This window comes from Leucopleurus acutus (assembly GCF_964270905.1).
Source record: "Leucopleurus acutus genome assembly, chromosome: 2".
NCBI lineage: Eukaryota > Metazoa > Chordata > Mammalia > Artiodactyla > Delphinidae > Leucopleurus > Leucopleurus acutus.
Genome location: NC_139143.1, coordinates 164,024,121 through 164,041,911, shown reverse-complemented (window position 1 = coordinate 164,041,911; position 17,791 = coordinate 164,024,121). Strand labels below are relative to the sequence as shown.

The 17,791-nt window shown below is 46.9% G+C and overlaps 1 protein-coding gene across 1 annotated transcript in view; it reads right to left on the bottom strand.

The window, feature by feature from the left end:
- Positions 1–17,791, bottom strand: part of GRIK3 (glutamate ionotropic receptor kainate type subunit 3) — a gene marked incomplete at both ends in the record, with an annotated part of 233,303 nt that overhangs the window by 73,904 nt on the left and 141,608 nt on the right. Inside the window, 2 exons of the mRNA XM_082832622.1 lie at positions 4,227–4,484; positions 15,459–15,635. Of these exons, the coding sequence (XP_082688748.1) occupies positions 4,227–4,484; positions 15,459–15,635 (435 nt within the window). The remainder of the gene's footprint in view (positions 1–4,226; positions 4,485–15,458; positions 15,636–17,791) is intronic.

The following is a 17,791-nucleotide window of genomic DNA, read 5'->3' as shown; positions in this document are numbered from 1 at the left end:
AATCTCTCTCAAAATATCTGCAGTGAATCATGGTTGTGGAAATCATGCTTTTCACTTACAAAGCACTTCTGCTTTCATTACCCTATTTAAATGTCTCCCTGTCCTAGAAGGCATACAGAGTAGGGGCTTTTGTTCCAATGTTACAAATAAAGAAACTGAGGCCCAAAGAGGTTAAGTGAGCCTCCCAAGATTTTGCAGCATGCCAGCAATGGGATCAAAATTCAAGACCAATTCTTTTTGGCTCTGAAGCTGGGCCCTTTTTCATTACCCCAGCATTTTCTGAGCCCCTCCCTTTCACTGTTGATGTAAATCCGTCTTTGTGCACGGGTTAGGCTAGGAAGGTGGCTACATGGCAAAGCTCATATGGTAAACACTGCTGGTCCCTGAAATAATCACTCTTGGTATTCTATAACTGATGAATTGGCATCCTGAAATCACGGGCCAAACTAATGACCAAAGTTGTTTGTATCCCTATTATCACTGGGTTTTCCTGGGCACACAAAAATCGTATTATAAACTCTCCAACCACAAGCCCTACAATCTGTGTTTTGCTTCCTGCCCCACATGGGACGTTTGCACCTAACAAATTCCACCTATAGTAATAAGTAATTAATAAAGGCTCTTGCCCATGATTTCCCCTTGCTCCTGCCTCCTGACCAACCCTCCATGTGGCCCTGGGTGCCATGGTGTGCCCCCTTCTTCTAGGGAACTGTAAGTAACAACTCTTCTTTCTATGCTATTGGCCTCTTCGTATCATCACTTGGTCGTATCTACCCTTTAGATCCCAGGTACATTTGAAAACAGTTCTCCCTGCAGTGGATTGCAGTGATGACCCCAATTCTTCACCCCTCTCTACATCCCCATCCTTTGCCATGTAATTTTGCAGTGCCCTCCAGCTGCGGGGGCAGGTGACTTGCTCTACCCACGACGTTGGGCTCAACCATGTCAACTGCTTTGGCCAATGGTGTATCAGCAGGCATGACATAAGCAAACACTTGAAATGGAATTGCACACTGGGTTTGTTCTTTTCACCTCTGCCATCGTCATGATGACACGCCTGGGCTAGCCTGCTGGAGGATTGAGAGCCCAGCTACCCCACCATCTCAGCCAAGGCCAGTCTAGATCAGCCAGCAGTCAGCCGACCCCCAAGCAGGTAAGCGATCCAGCTGAGACCAGAACAACTGCCTGGCCAATCTCAGTCGGTCACTGACCCCACAGGCTTGTGAGCTAAATAAATGCTTATTATTTTAAGTCACTAAGTTTTGGGGTGATTTGTTACACAGAATTATTATAGAGATAGATAACTAACGTATCCTTTCCAAGCATACTGAGAGAACCATGATTTTGTTTGGGTGGCCACGTGCCAGCCCCAAGACGTGACTCGGGATGGGTGAAAGCCAATGAGTGGCAGTCCCATCCCTATCTGAATGTGTTTAGGGTGGTAGGTGCAGACCCAATGAGCTGTAGAGTGTGGTCTGTTGGAAGGTTACGAGGCAGATTTTCCTCCCTGATAAGAGGCACGAATCACATTAAGAACAATCCCTTTGGCTTCTACCTCTTTCCTTACCACTTCCTGGGGTATCATCATGTGAGGATGTGATGCTTGGAGCTGCAGCAACTTTATTGTGACTATGAGGGGGAAAGTCAAGAGAACTGCAGTGATACTGACCCAGCACCCTGACTCTGCTGAACTGCTAAACCATCCCTGGAAAGGCCCATCTCCAGACTTCTTGTCAGTGAGATAACTAAGTGGCTACTGCTCCAGTCGATTTGAGTTGGGTTGTCTGTTACTCACAGACAAAACATCCTAATGGAAACAACCCTCAAAGCAAACATAGTCAGTCTGCTATAAAGTGCTTCCCATTACATGGGTTTGATGACCCACAAGCTGTCCTGTCCCTTTGAAATATCCTGATTCTGGAAGCATACTTCTTACTACTCACTATTCTTCATCAAATTTGTACTATGGTTTGACTGAATCCAACCCTGAATCCCTAGTACTAAGTTCTTCTTGACCAAACCAGCTCCATCACTGACTCCCCTAAGTTTTAAAATATTTGTTGAATTGAATATCAAGTTGAATCAAACTATAATTAAATACTACAGGAAAGAGTGTGTTGGGCACTGGAAAGGGGGAAGAAATGAAGATGTTATTCCATCTTCTTTTGAGAACTTAATAGGGGAGTGAATGCCCACCCAGAGGTCACTGGTCATCAGGGCTAAGAATCAAGTGATGTGTACATACAGTCAGAACTAGACGTGCTTGGGAAGAGGAGGCTCCAGGCCTCAGCCTCCGCTCTGACCAGTCTCACTGGCATCCACCTTCATGCCACAGCATCTTTTCCTCTGCAAAGCCTCCCCCGCTACCCCCATCCAGCCTGGAGGCACCAGGACTGCTGGGCCGTGGTTTATGCCAGTGTCTGTTCTGGCTACTCTGTGCCCATGACACTCCTACAAATCTTCAATATTGCCTGCTCACATCTAATTCTTTTCTTCCATTCTGGCCACCAGTTCTCTTCCAAGCAGCCCCTTTGTTCCTGCCTGGACCAACATGGCCGCCTCTGCCTCAGTCTTCCGGCTCCAGGTTCTCCCTCCAACCCTCTGTACACTGCTGTCAGTGCCACCTTCTAAAACTCTGCTTTTATTATTCTGTTTCTTTGCTCAACAACACTCAGTGGGTCCCGGCTGCTTACAAGGTAAAGTCTGAACCCTGAAGCTAGACAGCAGAGACCTTGCCCACAGCCTCATACGTGCTGTTTATCTGACCTTTTCCTCCTCCCCTCCACACTGGGATCCTTTTCCCTGCCAGGCTGTGCTCTTGATGAGACCGCCATGCACAGTCCCACCTCCTCATCCTGCTCTCACTGTTCCCCCTCCTGCGATGCCTTCGTGACTCCTCTCCTTGTCCATCCATCCTCAAGGCCAGGCTCATGTCTCTCCTCCTCTGGTAAATCAGCCCAGACTAGCCAAGGCCATGGAGCTTCCTCTCCCCAGGTGCCTCTAGCTCTGACTGTATGTACGTGTCACTTGGTTCTTAGCTCTGTTGGCCTAGAAAGACCCGTGAGCTCTGGGTGTGCACTCACCCCACTTCAATATGACTAACTTCTCTAAAGAAGATGGAATAGCCACATCTTTATTTCTCCTTCCTTACCAGTGCCCAACACATCCTTTCCTGCCATATTTAATTATAGTTTATTCCATTTTATTTTCAGTTCAATTCAATTCAATTCAACCAAACATTTCAACGTCTACATTGTACCAGGTGCTGTGCTAAACCCCGGAGGTACCAAAGACCCATGGTCTGGAAGCAGAAACTGGCTCAAAGATAGACAATCATTCATAGTGGTATGTTAAGACAGGCAGAACTACAGGGGGTTGCAGCAACACTGCCACGCCCTGGAGCTGGGCAGAAGTGGCTCTCAATAACTGGGGGCACTGAGTAGGGCTTGGGGTCTCTGCCGTCCAGTATCTACTGTCTGGTGCTTTGGGTATAGCAGGAACTCAAGACATGCTTGTCGAATCCTGAGTTAACTAAATCTCTGATCGTCTTTTCTGAGGGATCCTCTCCCCACTATCCCGACTCCCCATTAGGAGGTAATCAAGAGCTGACGTTGAATCACAGGCAGCTGAGAGCTGGAGGGCTCTCTCCAAGCTGGCTGCTGTAGCTCTTGACTTGTCATGTGGGAAGAGCAGGGCCAGATGGGTTAAGTGACTCGCCAAGGTCACTCTCTTAAGAGGCAGGGCTAAGGAATATCTTGGGACTTGAGTCTTTGGAAAGAAAGAGGAGGAGAGGAAACAGCTCTGTGCTGCCCAGCTAGTAAGCGCAGAGCCTGCATGCATCACGTACTGTTTGGTTTGAGTCCAGAGTCTGCGCTCGTAGCCAGCACAGAGTTGGATGCGTTTGCTGCAGAGGAGAACGTGTGAATGGAGGGTGCTGGTAGGTGTGGGCGTGGCCGTGCAGGCGTGCGTGCAGATTAGAGCATGCTGCTGGGGTGGAGGCGGGAGTGTAGGGCAGGTGTGAAGTGGGCTGGGCTGGGTGAGTGTGGCTGGTGTGTACCGGGCTGCAGGCGAGTGCAGAGCGAGCATCAGTGACTAGATGAGGCTTGGGTGTAAGTGTGGACCTTTTCCCCAGGGGCAGCTGAGTTGAGCGAGCAGCAAAGACCCCGATCCTGGGGCTCTGCCACCCTCGTCTCCTGCCCTTGGCCCAGCCAGGCCTGGCTACCCACCTGTGCTGTCGTCATAGACCACGGTGGCCGACCGCCACTTGAGGTACTGGACCAGGTCGAGGATGGCATGGCTGAGAGAGGCGTAGTCCGGGTACAGGTTCACATAGAAGGTGTCTTTGTTGTCCAGTGGGTGGTGCTTCCAGCGCAGCTGGATGTGGGGCACCTCCAGCGCGTTGCAGATGGACTGGACGGCATTGGTGCAGGAGCCCTGGGATGGCCCAAAGATCGCCACCACCCCCAGTGCCAGCTGGTCACAGGCTGCAACAGAAAGAGGGAGGGAGGGACGGTACAGGGGTCAGTGCTGTCTCATCAGGCATCTGGGCATTGGGGGCAGGGGAGCAGTGATCTTGAAAACCCCTTGAGGTGGGCGACTGAGGAGCTCTCTGAACCTCAGTTTCCTCATCTGGAAACTGGGGTTGTAATAGCCCCCACCTTAGAGAATCATAGGGAAGTTGAATGAGATTATGAGCGTACACTGTTGGTGGGAATACAAGTTGGTGCAGCCACTATGGAGAACAGTATGGAGGTTCCTTAAAAAGCTAAAAATAGAGCTACCATATGATCCAGCAATCCCGCTCCTGGGCATATACCCAGAGAATACTCTAATTCGAAAAGATACATACACCCTATTGTTCATTACAGCACTATTTACAATAGTCAAAACATGGACACAAGCTGAATGTCCATCGACAGATGAATGGATAAAGAAGATGTGGCGCGCGCACACACACACACACACACACACACACACACACTATGGAATATTACTCAGCCACAAAAAATGAAATAATGCCATTTGCAGCAACATGGATGGACCTAGAGATTATCATACTAAGTGAAGTAAGCTAGACAGAGAAAGATGAATATCATATGATATTGCTTATATGTGAAATCTAAAAAAATGATACAAACGAACTTATTTACAAAACAGAAATAGACCCACAGACATAGAAAACAAACTTATGGTTGCCAAAGGGGAAAGAGGGGGAGGGATAAATTAGGAGTTTGGGATTAACAGATATACTCTACTAATATAAAATAGATAACCAACAAGGACCTACTGCATAGCACAGGGAACTATACTCAATAGTTTATATGTATGTGTATATATATGTGTGTGAGTGTGTGTATAACAGAATCACTTTGCTCTACACCTGAATCTAACACAACTATACTTCAATTAAAAAAAAAAGACACAACATAGCACTCGTGAAATAGAAATGATGATTACTTTTATGTTACCATCTCTGTGATTAGCATCACCAGCTCTGTACCTGGTCCTGTTCTGGGGGGAACGTTGAGAAACATATAGGAATGAAACACCTACCTGCTGGTGACTCTTAAACCTCCAGCCCCACCTGTTCCCTGGCATCCAACTTGTACATCTCACCTCTCACTCACCATCACTATTTGGATGTCTAATTTGCATCTCAGACCTAACGTGTCCAAAATGTCACCCCCTCTTCTCCTCCCAGCCTCCCCCATCCCAGTAAATGGCAGCTCCACTGTCTCAGTGCCTTATGTCCCAAACCCTGGTTTTGTCTTGACTCCTTTCCTCTCATATCCCACATCTCAGCCCATCAGCAACTCCTGCTGCCTCTCCTTCAAAGCATATCAGCATCTGACCACTTCTCTCCACTCCCACCCCCGTCCAAGCCACCATCATCTTTTGCTTGCCTTACTGCAGAAGCCTCCTCACCAGTTCTGGCTTCCTCCGTAATCCTCCTGCCATCTTACTTTTCACAACCTAAGGTGGATGACATCACTCCTTTGCTCCAAGGGCTCCTGCTTCACTCAGTCTCGAAGCCAAAGTCCTTACAGTGATTAATGAGGCCCTACTTGTTGCAGCTCTTCCCCACCCTATCCCCGTCACCACTACCACTTTCTGGCTTCCTCTCACATCCTTCTCTCCCTTCCTCACATCACTCAAGCCCCACTGGCTTCCACGATGCTCCTCAAACATGCTTAGCACACTCATGCCTCAGGGCCTTTGCACGTGCTGTCCCCTTTGGCTGGAATGCTCTTCCCTCAGGTATCCACATGACTCCTTCCTTCCCTTCCTCCAGGTCTCTGCATCTTTGTGTCTTATTAGAAACACATCACTACCCAACCTGTAATAGCAATCCCTGTCCAACCACACTCCTGAAAACCCACACCTGCTTTATTTCTTTATCTATTAAATGACCACTGAAGTCTCGTTCATTTGTTGACTTTCTCCTCCCACTAGAATGTGGTAAGCTCCAGAGAGGCAAGGGCTTGATCTGTGTTGTTTATTGCTGTTTCAACAGTGCTTAAGTCTGGTCTGAGTAGGTGCTGAGTGAATGGATGCTGAATCCCTGCCTTCAAACAGCTCACATTCCTGGGGGAGGCCCAAGGACTCAGGCAGGTCAGACTGCAGATGCTTCTGGGAAGGGCAAGCATCAGCGGGCACAGCAGAGCATGAAATGAGCAGAAACGAGGGCAGCTGGGCCTCAAAGCGGGCATAGGCTTACAGGGATTGTGTCTAAAAGATCCATAAAGTGGGACCTCTCAGGGGCAGTCAGGGGCTCCCCAGGAGCCACTGCCCTTTCTCTGGCAACTGTCTCTAGTTTTCCTTTGGGCTCCACTGCCTTTCCCACTTCCAGTCCCAGAGGGGTAGTGCTAGGGACCCAGACCCCAGCCGACTGCTCACTCACTGCCCCCAGGCCACAGACATTGGTTTGGAGGATGGTCATGTGACCAGTTGGAGCCAATGGGATGGCATGAGACCTCCCACTGAAAAGGGGGAACTTCCTGCTATAACTGGACCTGGGAGGAGGTAAGATGTGGAGGTGGAATAGCCCTCTGTGCTCACAGAAAAAGCACAGTGCTTGTCTGTGAATGGAGTCAGTGTGGGGGACAGAAGAGCTAAGAGAGAGAAAGAAATGTGAGACCCATGATCAAGTGGAACCCTGGACTTTGGTTACATGGACCAATATATTCTCTTTTTGCTTAAGCAAGTTAGGATTTGGCTTTCTGTCACTTGCGACCATCAGTGGAGCATCAGTACACCCACCAGCCTGTGGCCATGGGAACACATATGTGGCTATGTGCACACATATGAACATATGATGCATGTAGGAGGAGGCAAGACATGGACACACAGTGGATTCAGACACATCCTGGCTGCCTCAAGAGCCTCTGGGAATGACCTACTGGGCTCAGGCTCACCCCTAAGATTTGCAAGGCCCAGGGCCAAAGAACAAAGAGAGGTCCACATACCAAGTGGCTAAATATTTAAATGTTTTTAAGTCAAGCTAACAAACTGTTATATAAAACATGTGCTTTTCTCCTACCTTGGCAAATATGCCTTCCTAACAACCTGTAAAGTCAGGTGAGAACGGAGACTTCTCCTACTCAGTGATGTGGGGAGACAAGGTACCAGCCTCTACACTGCCCCCTCCTCTTTGACCACTGGTTCCACCCTGAACCATAAAGGACCTTGAACTTTCCATGCGGACACCCCACTTCTTATGTCCAAGCTCTGTCCACACTCCTTGCAAACAGCTGTCTCTCTGTCACCCCTACATAGGGCCTAGGAGTGTGACCATGGGAGTGTGGTTCTCCCTCCAGAGGACAGGCCAGGGCAGAGGCTCGTGCAGGCCTAGAGATGGGCACAGAGCCAAGTGGGCAGGAAATTCAGGGTTCTAGATACTTGGAGCAAAGACTAGAAGGGCAGGGCACAGGCTCCTGGTGGGCAAGTCCCCTTGGTCTGACTGACCCCTTGTACTCAGAGGAGACATCAACCAGGGGAGGGTTAGGGAAGCCCCTCCAAAGCACAGGCCCTGGGAAAGAGCCCCTCTTGCCTGGGCTAAGGGATCCAAAGATACAGGGTGGTTTGAATCGGTCATAAGGTATGGTCTTCAGGGTGTTTTTCCTCTCCACTGACATCCACCTCTCCTCCCTTACTGCCTCCTAGGAATAGGAGATATTGTATAATTTAGTTATTTCTCCTGAAATTTGTACTTCCCCCAAGAACATCAGAGAATGCCACTTATGGTCTGGGTGAAAGAGCACTCTGGGGGGTAGGCTAGTTACTGCCAGGAGTCTGATGGAAGCACCTGGAACACGGGACAGCACAGCCATGTGTGGAAGGAAGCAGGCCCAGCACAGAGGGCATCTCCTGTGTGACCAGGATTCCTCATGGCCAATGCCAAGTGCAAGAGAGGACATACAATAGGGCACATGGTGCCTTCCTGGTGCTCCTACAGTGGTGGGACTGGAGATCAAGTCTGGGAAACACAGTTTCGTCCCTGCTATTGTCACCCTAGAGTGAATAAACCTCGGGCAGCACTCTGTGTGACTGTGTGTGACATAAACCCCAGAGATAATAAATGCTTCCAAAATTGGAACTCTAGGTTTGTTGGTAAATGGTCCAATTTGGGGACAGTTCTCCTTTTCAGGGCCTGTGCCCCAAGGAGGCCATGCCCTGACCTATACTCTCACTGCCCATTCATGTTGTTCTTCTGTTCTCTGGGTTTACTGAATGTCTCTCTGACCACTCATCCCCTTATGAGCGGGTGCTCCCTGAGCATTTTGTAGCCATAGAGATTGGACACCAATACGGAAGAGATGACGATAGTGCGGGACAGCCATCCAGGCCTGGTCACTCCCTCTTGCCCAAACCTGAAAATGTAGGCACCCTGTGAAATCTGTAGGTGTCTCTCATGCTCTACCTCCTCTTTCTGTTTTGAACCTCCTAGTGGTCCTCTGATGTCCCTGGTTTCCAGTCTACTATCTACTACTGTCTCTACTCTTTTTCTTTTCCTTCTAGGACCTTCTGATTGATGACTTGGTTGAATAACTTCTGGGTCTCATTCCCTCCCACTACCCCCTCCAAGAACCTGTCTTTTGCATTTTCTGCTTTGATCCATACCCTGAAGCAGGCAGACAAATGCTGTCCTGCCACCTCCATCCTCACCCAGCCCAGCTGCTTAGGTCATGCCCGCTGCCCAGGCCCAAGGTCTGGGGATCCTGTTTGACTGAGAGTGGACCCACCACAAATTATGATGATGCAGAAGATTGTAAGAGGGATCGTGAAGGAAGTGGTTTTGATTTTGACATCGATTGTGATGATGATGATGAAGGTAACTGTAATGACAGCTGTGACAGTCCTGACGGTGAAGACCATATTGCGAGGCTGTTGATGATCGTGGTGATGGCACTGGTGAGGGTGGAAAGTGATGATGTTATAACAACGGTGGGATGGTGGTGAGGAGACTCATGATGATAAATATGTCAATGTCGTGACAGTAATGGCGATGATGACGGTAGGAACGATGACGGTGATGTAAGTGCTGATGAGAAGGAGGTGATAACAATGTTGATGGTGATGACAGTAATGGCGGTGATGATGTTGGTGGTGATGAGAGGTGATGATGAAGATGCTGATGCCATGACAGTGATGGTGATGTTGGCAAGGATGTGAATGGGGTTGCTAACAATTTTGATGGTGTTGATAGGATTGGTCATGATGACGTTAATGCCATGACTGTAACAGGGATGAGGATAGCAGGAATGGTGGTGATGACGTGCTGGTATTGATGAGGTTGGTGATGATGAAGATGTTGCTGTCACTGCAGTGATTCTGATGATGATAGGAGGGGTGATGACGGTGGTGTTGATGTGAAGAGTGGAGGTGATACCATGGCTGACAGTGATAACAGTAACTCTGGTGACAGTGCATTGGTTTTGATAGTGGTGATGACAGTGGGATATGATCATGAAGACCACACTGGGTTTCATTCTCCCAGAGATGCAATGATTAGATCTCACTGCTGGGCGGCAGGAGGCATCAGTCCTGCCCTTCACCTATTTCTTCTCCATGGCCTCTCTCCACATCCCTTTTCCTATCCCTCCCATGTTCCTTCCACCCTCTGAGGAGCTTCCAGCCTGGAAGAACACCGCTGCCCCCAAAGGGACCAGGGTAGGGTTAGAGCAGCAGCCACCGCGGCAGCTTTATCTCCAGATGTTTCCAGGGCAGCAGCCAACTCTTGTTCTGGCAGCCCTGAGCACACACAGCGGTAATTACATTATTTGTGGCTTCAGTTTTGAATCCATTTTCTGGTCATTTTATAGTAACTCAGTGGTTCACAGTCATTGCAGGAGTCTACAGCCTGAATGCAGCTCTCCCCCACCCCCGCACCCCCTTTGCATGGCAGTTGTAGTTATAGCAAAAATTATCCCGATCAATTTGTGTCTTAAAAGGAATTGAGCAGCCCAGAGAATAAATGGAGGCAGAGGAGCCTGGGGAGGGCTGGGTCGATTCCAGCCCCACTCCGGTCAGGCTTGGAAGAAAACACAGACGTTCTCTGGGTTGTTGGCTCACGCACAGCCTGGCAGTCACTGATCTTTTAATTTTCCACAAAACATTTAAAACTAAAGACAATAAGTGAAAGTCCCTGTTAATGGGGAAAGGCCTCCTGGGCCTCATGTGGAGGAAAGGACTAATTCAACCAGAGCTGGCAGGGCAGGTGGTGTCAGGCCTCTGCATGCCCTCAACCCACATGGCCCAAGGTGGCTGGACCCAGCTGTGATGAGAACCTCTGCCTAGGGAAAATGAATTCTCATTGGGTTAATTAGAATGAGGCCCAAGCTCACCCCTCTGGAAGAGTCCTAATGATGCTCCCGAGGAATACATTTTTAAAAACCAAAGATCAAAAGAAAAAATAAAGATCACAGAACATGGGGTTCCCCGAGGGATGGAGGGTCCCCAATGGGCAGCATAATCCAACAGCAGAAATGCCTCCAGGGTCAGACAGGGGTGCTTCTCACCACAGCAGGGGTCTGTCTTAGGTATATTATCAAAAGGACATTAAGGGAGAGTGACAGTAGAGAGGAGCCACTTACATTTTTTTTATTGAGATATAATACAATTCAGTAAAGTGCATTAATTTTAAGCACAGAATTTTATGAATTTTTACATATAACTGAACTCATGTAACTACTACTTAGATCAAAACACAGCACATTTCCAACACCTAAGAAGGTTCTGTCTTCCCCTTTCCAGTTCATATCCCTCTTCCAGAGGTGATCACTGTTCATTCACTCAAAAATATGTCTGTGAGCCTCATCTGTGATGGTGTGCGTAGCAAGAGCTGGTTCTGTTTTTATTGCTGATTCAATTCCATTGTATAACTGTACCCCCCACCTATCCATTCTTCTGCTGATGGACCTTTCATTTATTTCCAACTTTTGGCTATTATCAAGAAAGTGGCTAGGAACAACCTTCCAGACATACATTTCACTTTAGTAGATACTTCCAAACAGTTCTCCTGAGAAGTTGAACCAGTTTTCATTCCCACCAGCATGGTGTAGAAAAAATAAACCTCACCTCCTACCTCCCACCCGACCCAGAAAATCAATTTGAGATAGATCATAGAGTTAACTATGAAAGATAAAACAATAGAGCTTTCAGAAGAGAACATAAGAGAATATCTTCATGACCTTAGGATAGACAAAAACAGAACACAAAAGGCATTAGTCATAATGGAAAATATTGATAAATTGGACTCCTTTAAATGAAAAAGTTTGCTCCTCAAAAGATACTACCAAGAGAGTGAAAAGGCATGCTCATCTGTGACAGATATATGCCATATGTATATCCAGCAAAGGACACATAGCCAGAATATATAAAAGACTCACACAAATCATTATGAAAATGACAAGCAACTCAATTTGCAAAAGTGGTTGAAAGCCTCCAAAAGGCCCTCCAAGAAAGGGAAGCTCCAAATGATCTCTCAGTATCTGAAAAGATGCTCAATATCTCTGGTCATCAGGGAAATACGAAATAAAACCACAGTGAGACATCCACCACATAAACCACCGAAAATAAAACGGACTTTACCACGAGTTAGCAACGATGTGGAGCAGCTACTACGGTCTTGCATGACCGGGGGGAGTGCCAACTGGTACAGCAACTTTGCAAAACTGTTAGGCTGAACATATGCACATTGGATGACCTCACATTTCCACTCCTGGGTATGTATCCAACGAAAAACGTGCGCGTTTGTGCGCCAAAAGACATCGATGAGAATGTTCATAGCAGAACGACTCTGTGGCCTTAAATGGAAACAACTCAGATGCTCAACAGTAAATTTGGTTTTTTAAAACGGTGGTCTGTTCATATAATGGAACACTACACGACAATGAAGAACAAGAGACTACTGTTACATCCAACAATATAGATGGATCTCACAGATCTACTGTAGGGTGAAAGAAGCAAGACTCAAAAAGTACACATTGGTATTCTACTCATGTATAGTTCCAAAACAGGCAAAACTGGTGTATGGTACCAGCAGTCAGAACCATGATTCTACAGTACGGTGGTGAGGAGGCAAAGGGACGTGCAATCTAGCGGAAGACATGGACGATAATCACATAATTATACCCACACGCCCACACCCACACCCACACCACCAAGGGTCAGGGGTGTGAAAAAAAGGTCCAGGGTGTTATAAGATGGAAGCAGGGAGACCTGACCTTGTCCGGAGACTTGCGGAGGGCTCCCCTGAGGACCAGAAGGCTGAGAGGAGGAGTTCTTTAGACAAAGAGGTGGGATGGGGAAAGGGAATTATAAGCAGAGGGAACAGCATGTGCAAAAGCCCTGAGGTGGGAAGAAGCATGGCACCTGAGGATGGCAGGGATGGCTAGAACCCAGAGACTGAGGGAGCCAGTGGCACAGATGTGGCTGGAGGGTCACGTCAGTGCTGGACTAGGTAGGTCCTCCAACAAACAAGGCACGTGACCTGCTGTAGAATGGGGAGGGGCTGTGGCTTTGGTCACTTGGACCCATCTGGCTGGACTTCCGGAGCTGAGTGTTTCCGTCTCGGGTCTCCTCAGCCACCGCCATGCAACTCCACATAGTGTGGGATTGTGAGCCCCTGCTGGAGGAAGAGCCTCAGCAGGCTCTGAAGCCCTGTCCCGGGCTCACCGCCGGGGAAGGTCCCTGTGCTGAGTGGCACGTGCACCGCTCAAGAGTCATCTATTCCTTTAGTGAATTTTAGACAAAAGGGACAGAAGACACAACCCAGCCCTTAGCGGGCTGGTGTCCATGCGGGCCTCTCTGTTCCGTCTCCGGGCATTTGTTCTGTATCTTGACCTTTTCACTGAGCAGTGAGTTTTGATTGAGGTCAGTCATTTTCTAGCTGGACAAGGCTGGGCAGAGGGTGTCAGCATGGACTCTCAGCAGGGAGATGGAGCCCTGACCACACGGTGCTGGCCGCAGTGCATGTTGGCAAAGAGCTAGGAGGATGTGGTCAGGGAGGAGTGCACGTCAGCACAGGGAGAGGAGGGATGGAGTGGTGGGCGAAGGACCACTCTGCAAGGCTAACAGGGTGGGGTGCCTCTAGTTTCTGTGCAGCTTGGCCCTGAGGCAGCGGCCTCTAAAATGTCAGTGACAGCTGTGCTCAATGCCAGGAAACCCTCGACCTTCAGCACACCAGGCAAGGAGAAGCAGGGCAGGCGAGGCAGGGACCAGCAGTGGGAGAGCGCCTGAAGGTGTGAGGCCCCTGACCTGATGGCTCAGGGAGTGGAGAGAAAGGCAGCCAATGTAATGAGAACAAGGCCAATGGTACTTCCTATGTGCCAGGCACTGTCCTAAGCGCTTCACAGCGGTGTGCCTATTCTGTAGACGAAAAAAAAGCTGAGGCACCGGGTGTTTTGTGCAAGGTCACACAACTAATATCAGAATGGACAGGGTGCAGTTCCAGGATGTCTGGCTCCAAGCCCGTGCTACTCTGCCTTTCTATACTGAGGTGTTTACCCACAATGGGGTTTTGGGAAACAGAGATGGCAGCAGGCAGCACCTTGGCAGGTCTGTACCTGAGAGCCCAGGACACCTTGATTAGCCACTGGGAACCCCTTAGAAAGACCAAGGGGATCTTGTGGATGGGCCTGTCTCCCCAAGATGCATGGATAATGCTGTCGTCTCAGCTGACAAGGATTCCGGGCAATGGTGCTCAGCCCCTCATGCCCCATTCTCACACTACTCATTCATTGATTCATTCAATGGTCATTTCATTGAACACTTAATATAGACCAGTCTTTTAGGTGCCAGGGCTATATCAGTTAAGAGGAAGGAGCCTTCCTCTCAGCTGTGTTGGCGAGGAGGAGAAAGACATTAAATACACACAATTATTTAATTACAAATTGTGATAAGGGCCTTGAAGAAGAGAAGCAAGAGGCTATGATAGCATACGATAGGAAGGATGACCCTGGGAATGAGATTCCTTAGGTCTGAGGGGTTTTTTAATAGAGTTCCATGGAACTCTAGGGTTCTCTGGAAGTTATTTCCAGAGTTATCTAAGACTTTAAGTTAAATTCCAATTACACATATATATGAATGATATTTTTAAAGACAGCAAAAAAAGAGCATACTGGTATACTCAAACGTGCTACATGCCACATTGGAACCTGCTAGCTCATTCAGGTGTCAACAAGTTACCTTGTTTTTTTAGTGAGGATCTTAGAATAAAGTTCTTCAGTCCTTTCTGTGCAGTCATTGGAGTTTATTGTAAATGTGTCACTAACGCGAAAGAACACAGCCCAATATTTTATTTTTGATTTCTTAAAATTCAGGTATGGGGAAAACTATGATTGGATTTACTACAATTACTTTTGTGAATTATGGTTTTCTTGTTATTATGCAGCCAAAAAAAAATATGGAAACGTACTGAATGCTGAGGCCAATGTCAGACTTCAAGTGTCATCCACAGCTGGGGTCAAATTGTTGTACCCATAGCAGCAGCTGTTTTTGTTTTTAGTAAGTCTTTTTATGGCAAGTAAGTGTTGCATATTTGAACTTCTACATAATCTGTTTCATATATATTTTAAATACTGATATACTGGGATGGATTTCAATGAAAGAAAAACTAAGTTTGAAAGTGCTGGCTTTGGTTCAGAGGCTTTGGAGACCTGGGCTGGTCTCCTTACCCATCTCAGGAGCCCACCTCTCATACCCCACCCCTTCCCAAGGCCCCCTCATTCCCTCATGGCCTTTGCCTGTGGCCTGGAAACTCCTGATGGACAAACTGCCGCCCCTGAGAGATGACACGGCCTAAGCGAACCGTGCCAGAGGCCGGTCCTGAAACCACGCAGAAAAGGCTCTAGGCCCCAAACCCAACCAGAGCTTTGGCACATTTTAAGGACCTTGGACAGCAAACACAGCCTTATCCCTCCCAAGGCCAGAAAGAGCAGTGGGGGCGGCCCACTCACCCTTCTTGGTGGCCTCGAAGCTGTCGTGGAAGTGAATCCTCTGGATGTCGTAGGTCAAGGTTGTGTTGGGCAGCAGTGTCCTGTTTCTGTTGATGATGTTGGCAGAAAATCGAAAGGCATGCTCCTCGGCGTTCATGATCTGGGCGTTGGGGCCGTCTGCATACTCAAAGATTCCTCCTGCGAGAGATGGGTAAAATTGTGTGTGCTGGGGAAGGAGGAGGGCTGCCAAGAAAGACGCTTGGTTCAGACGGTTTTATGGGCAAGATTCTTCCCCCAAATGTTCAATAATATGCCAGATTACTCCCATACATAGAAATTGTGTTGGAGCATAAGAAATATGAAAATCCTCCAAGTTCATTTCTCTCAGCTAGCAAATTCCTAATAACAGAGACTGACAAACAGAGCCCAGATAAAATGACCAACTTATGAATATTGCTATGAAAATTCTCAATACAGTGCTGGCAAGTAGAATCTACCAGAATATTATTACAAGGATAACATGCCATGACCACAGAGTTGTATTCCAGGAGTATAAGCGTGGTTCAATATAAAGACATCTATGAATATCATTCCATCACATCAACAGTTCAAAGGGAAAAAGATATGATCAACTCACAAAATACAGGAAGGCATTTGATAAAATTTGGTGGGAATGTAAATTGATACAGCCACTATGGAGAACAGTATGGAGGTTCCTTAAAAAACTAAAAATAGAACTACCATACGACCCAGCAATCCTACTCCTGGGCATATACCCTGAGAAAACCATAATTCAAAAAGAGTCATGTACCACAATGTTCATTGCAGCACTATTTACAATAGCCAGGACATGGAAGCAAACTAAGTGTCCATCGACAGATGAATGGATAAAGAAGATGTGGCACATATATACAGTGGAATATCACTCAGCCATAAAAAGAAATGAAATTGAGTTATCTGTAGTGAGGTGGATGGACCCAGAGTCTGTCATACAGAGTGAAGTAAGTCAGAAAGAGAAAAACAAATACCGTATACTAACACATATATATGGAATCTAAAAAAAAAAAAAAAGGTTCTGAAGAACCTAGGGGCAGGACAGGAATACAGACGCAGACGTAGAGAATGGACTTGAGGACATGGGGAGGGGGAAGGGTAAGCTGGGACGAAGTGAGAGAGTGGCATGGACATGTATACACTACCAAATGTAAAATAGATAGCTAGTGGGAAGCAGCCGCATAGCACAGGGAGATCAGCTCGGTGCTTTGTGACCACCTAGAGGGGTGGGATAGGGAGGGTGGGAGGGAGACACAAGAGGGAGGGGATATGGGGATATATGTATACCTATAGCTGATTCACTTTGTTATACAGCAGAAACTAACACAACATTGTAAAGCAATTATACTCCAATAAAGATGTTAAAAAAAAAGAATGCTTAATAATCTAGCTCTAGAAGAGATACTTCCTTGAAGCACCTTCAGCTCAAATTGGCCTTTAATATCACTAATGGTGAAACACTAGAGGCATTCTCATTAAAGGAAAGAAAAAGAGGAGGTGTGTAGGGTCACACCACACCATTAATCAATGAAATAAGAAGGAAAAAGAGTTTAGAGGCACATCCTTTGGAAAGAAAAAATTCTTATTTGCCAGTGATATAAATACCTTCCTAAAATCTCTTATAATAATCCCTAAACATGAAAACTAGTAAGAACTAGTAGGAGACTCAAGTTCAATGACCAGTTAGCACAAATTAAGTGTTTCTTTAAATCAGCAACAACAAGTAAAAACTTAATGGCAAAAGGATTTCCTTTACAATATCAACAAAATAGTAAATAACTAATCATGAACCAACTCCAATATTAAAAATGACAAAAAAACCTTAAGTGAGAGACATAAAAATAGATTTAAACGAGGAGGCATGTCATGTTCCTGGGTAGGTAGGGTCAAGGGTAGAGGTGTCAGTTTTTCTCCAAATTACTTTTTCAGCTTAATGTAATTCCAGTCAGAATCATAGAAGAATATGTGTGTGTGTGTGTGTGTGTGTGTGTGTGTGTGTGTATATATTTTAACTTGACAAAATGACTCTAAAATACATCTGGAAGATTAAACAGGAGACAGCCTAAAAAGAGATGAGAGATGGCTTGCACTGTTAGATTTAAAATATATCATAAAGCCAAAATAATTAAAACCATGTCCTAATGGTATATGAGAACACAGTTAGGCCAATGGAACGAGATAAAAGCCCCCAGAAAAAGATTCAAGTAGAGATAAGTATTTAAGACATGATAAAGATGGCTATTTCCAATCAGAAGGTAGAAGATGAATTATTCATTAATTGTGCTGAGACAATTATTCAA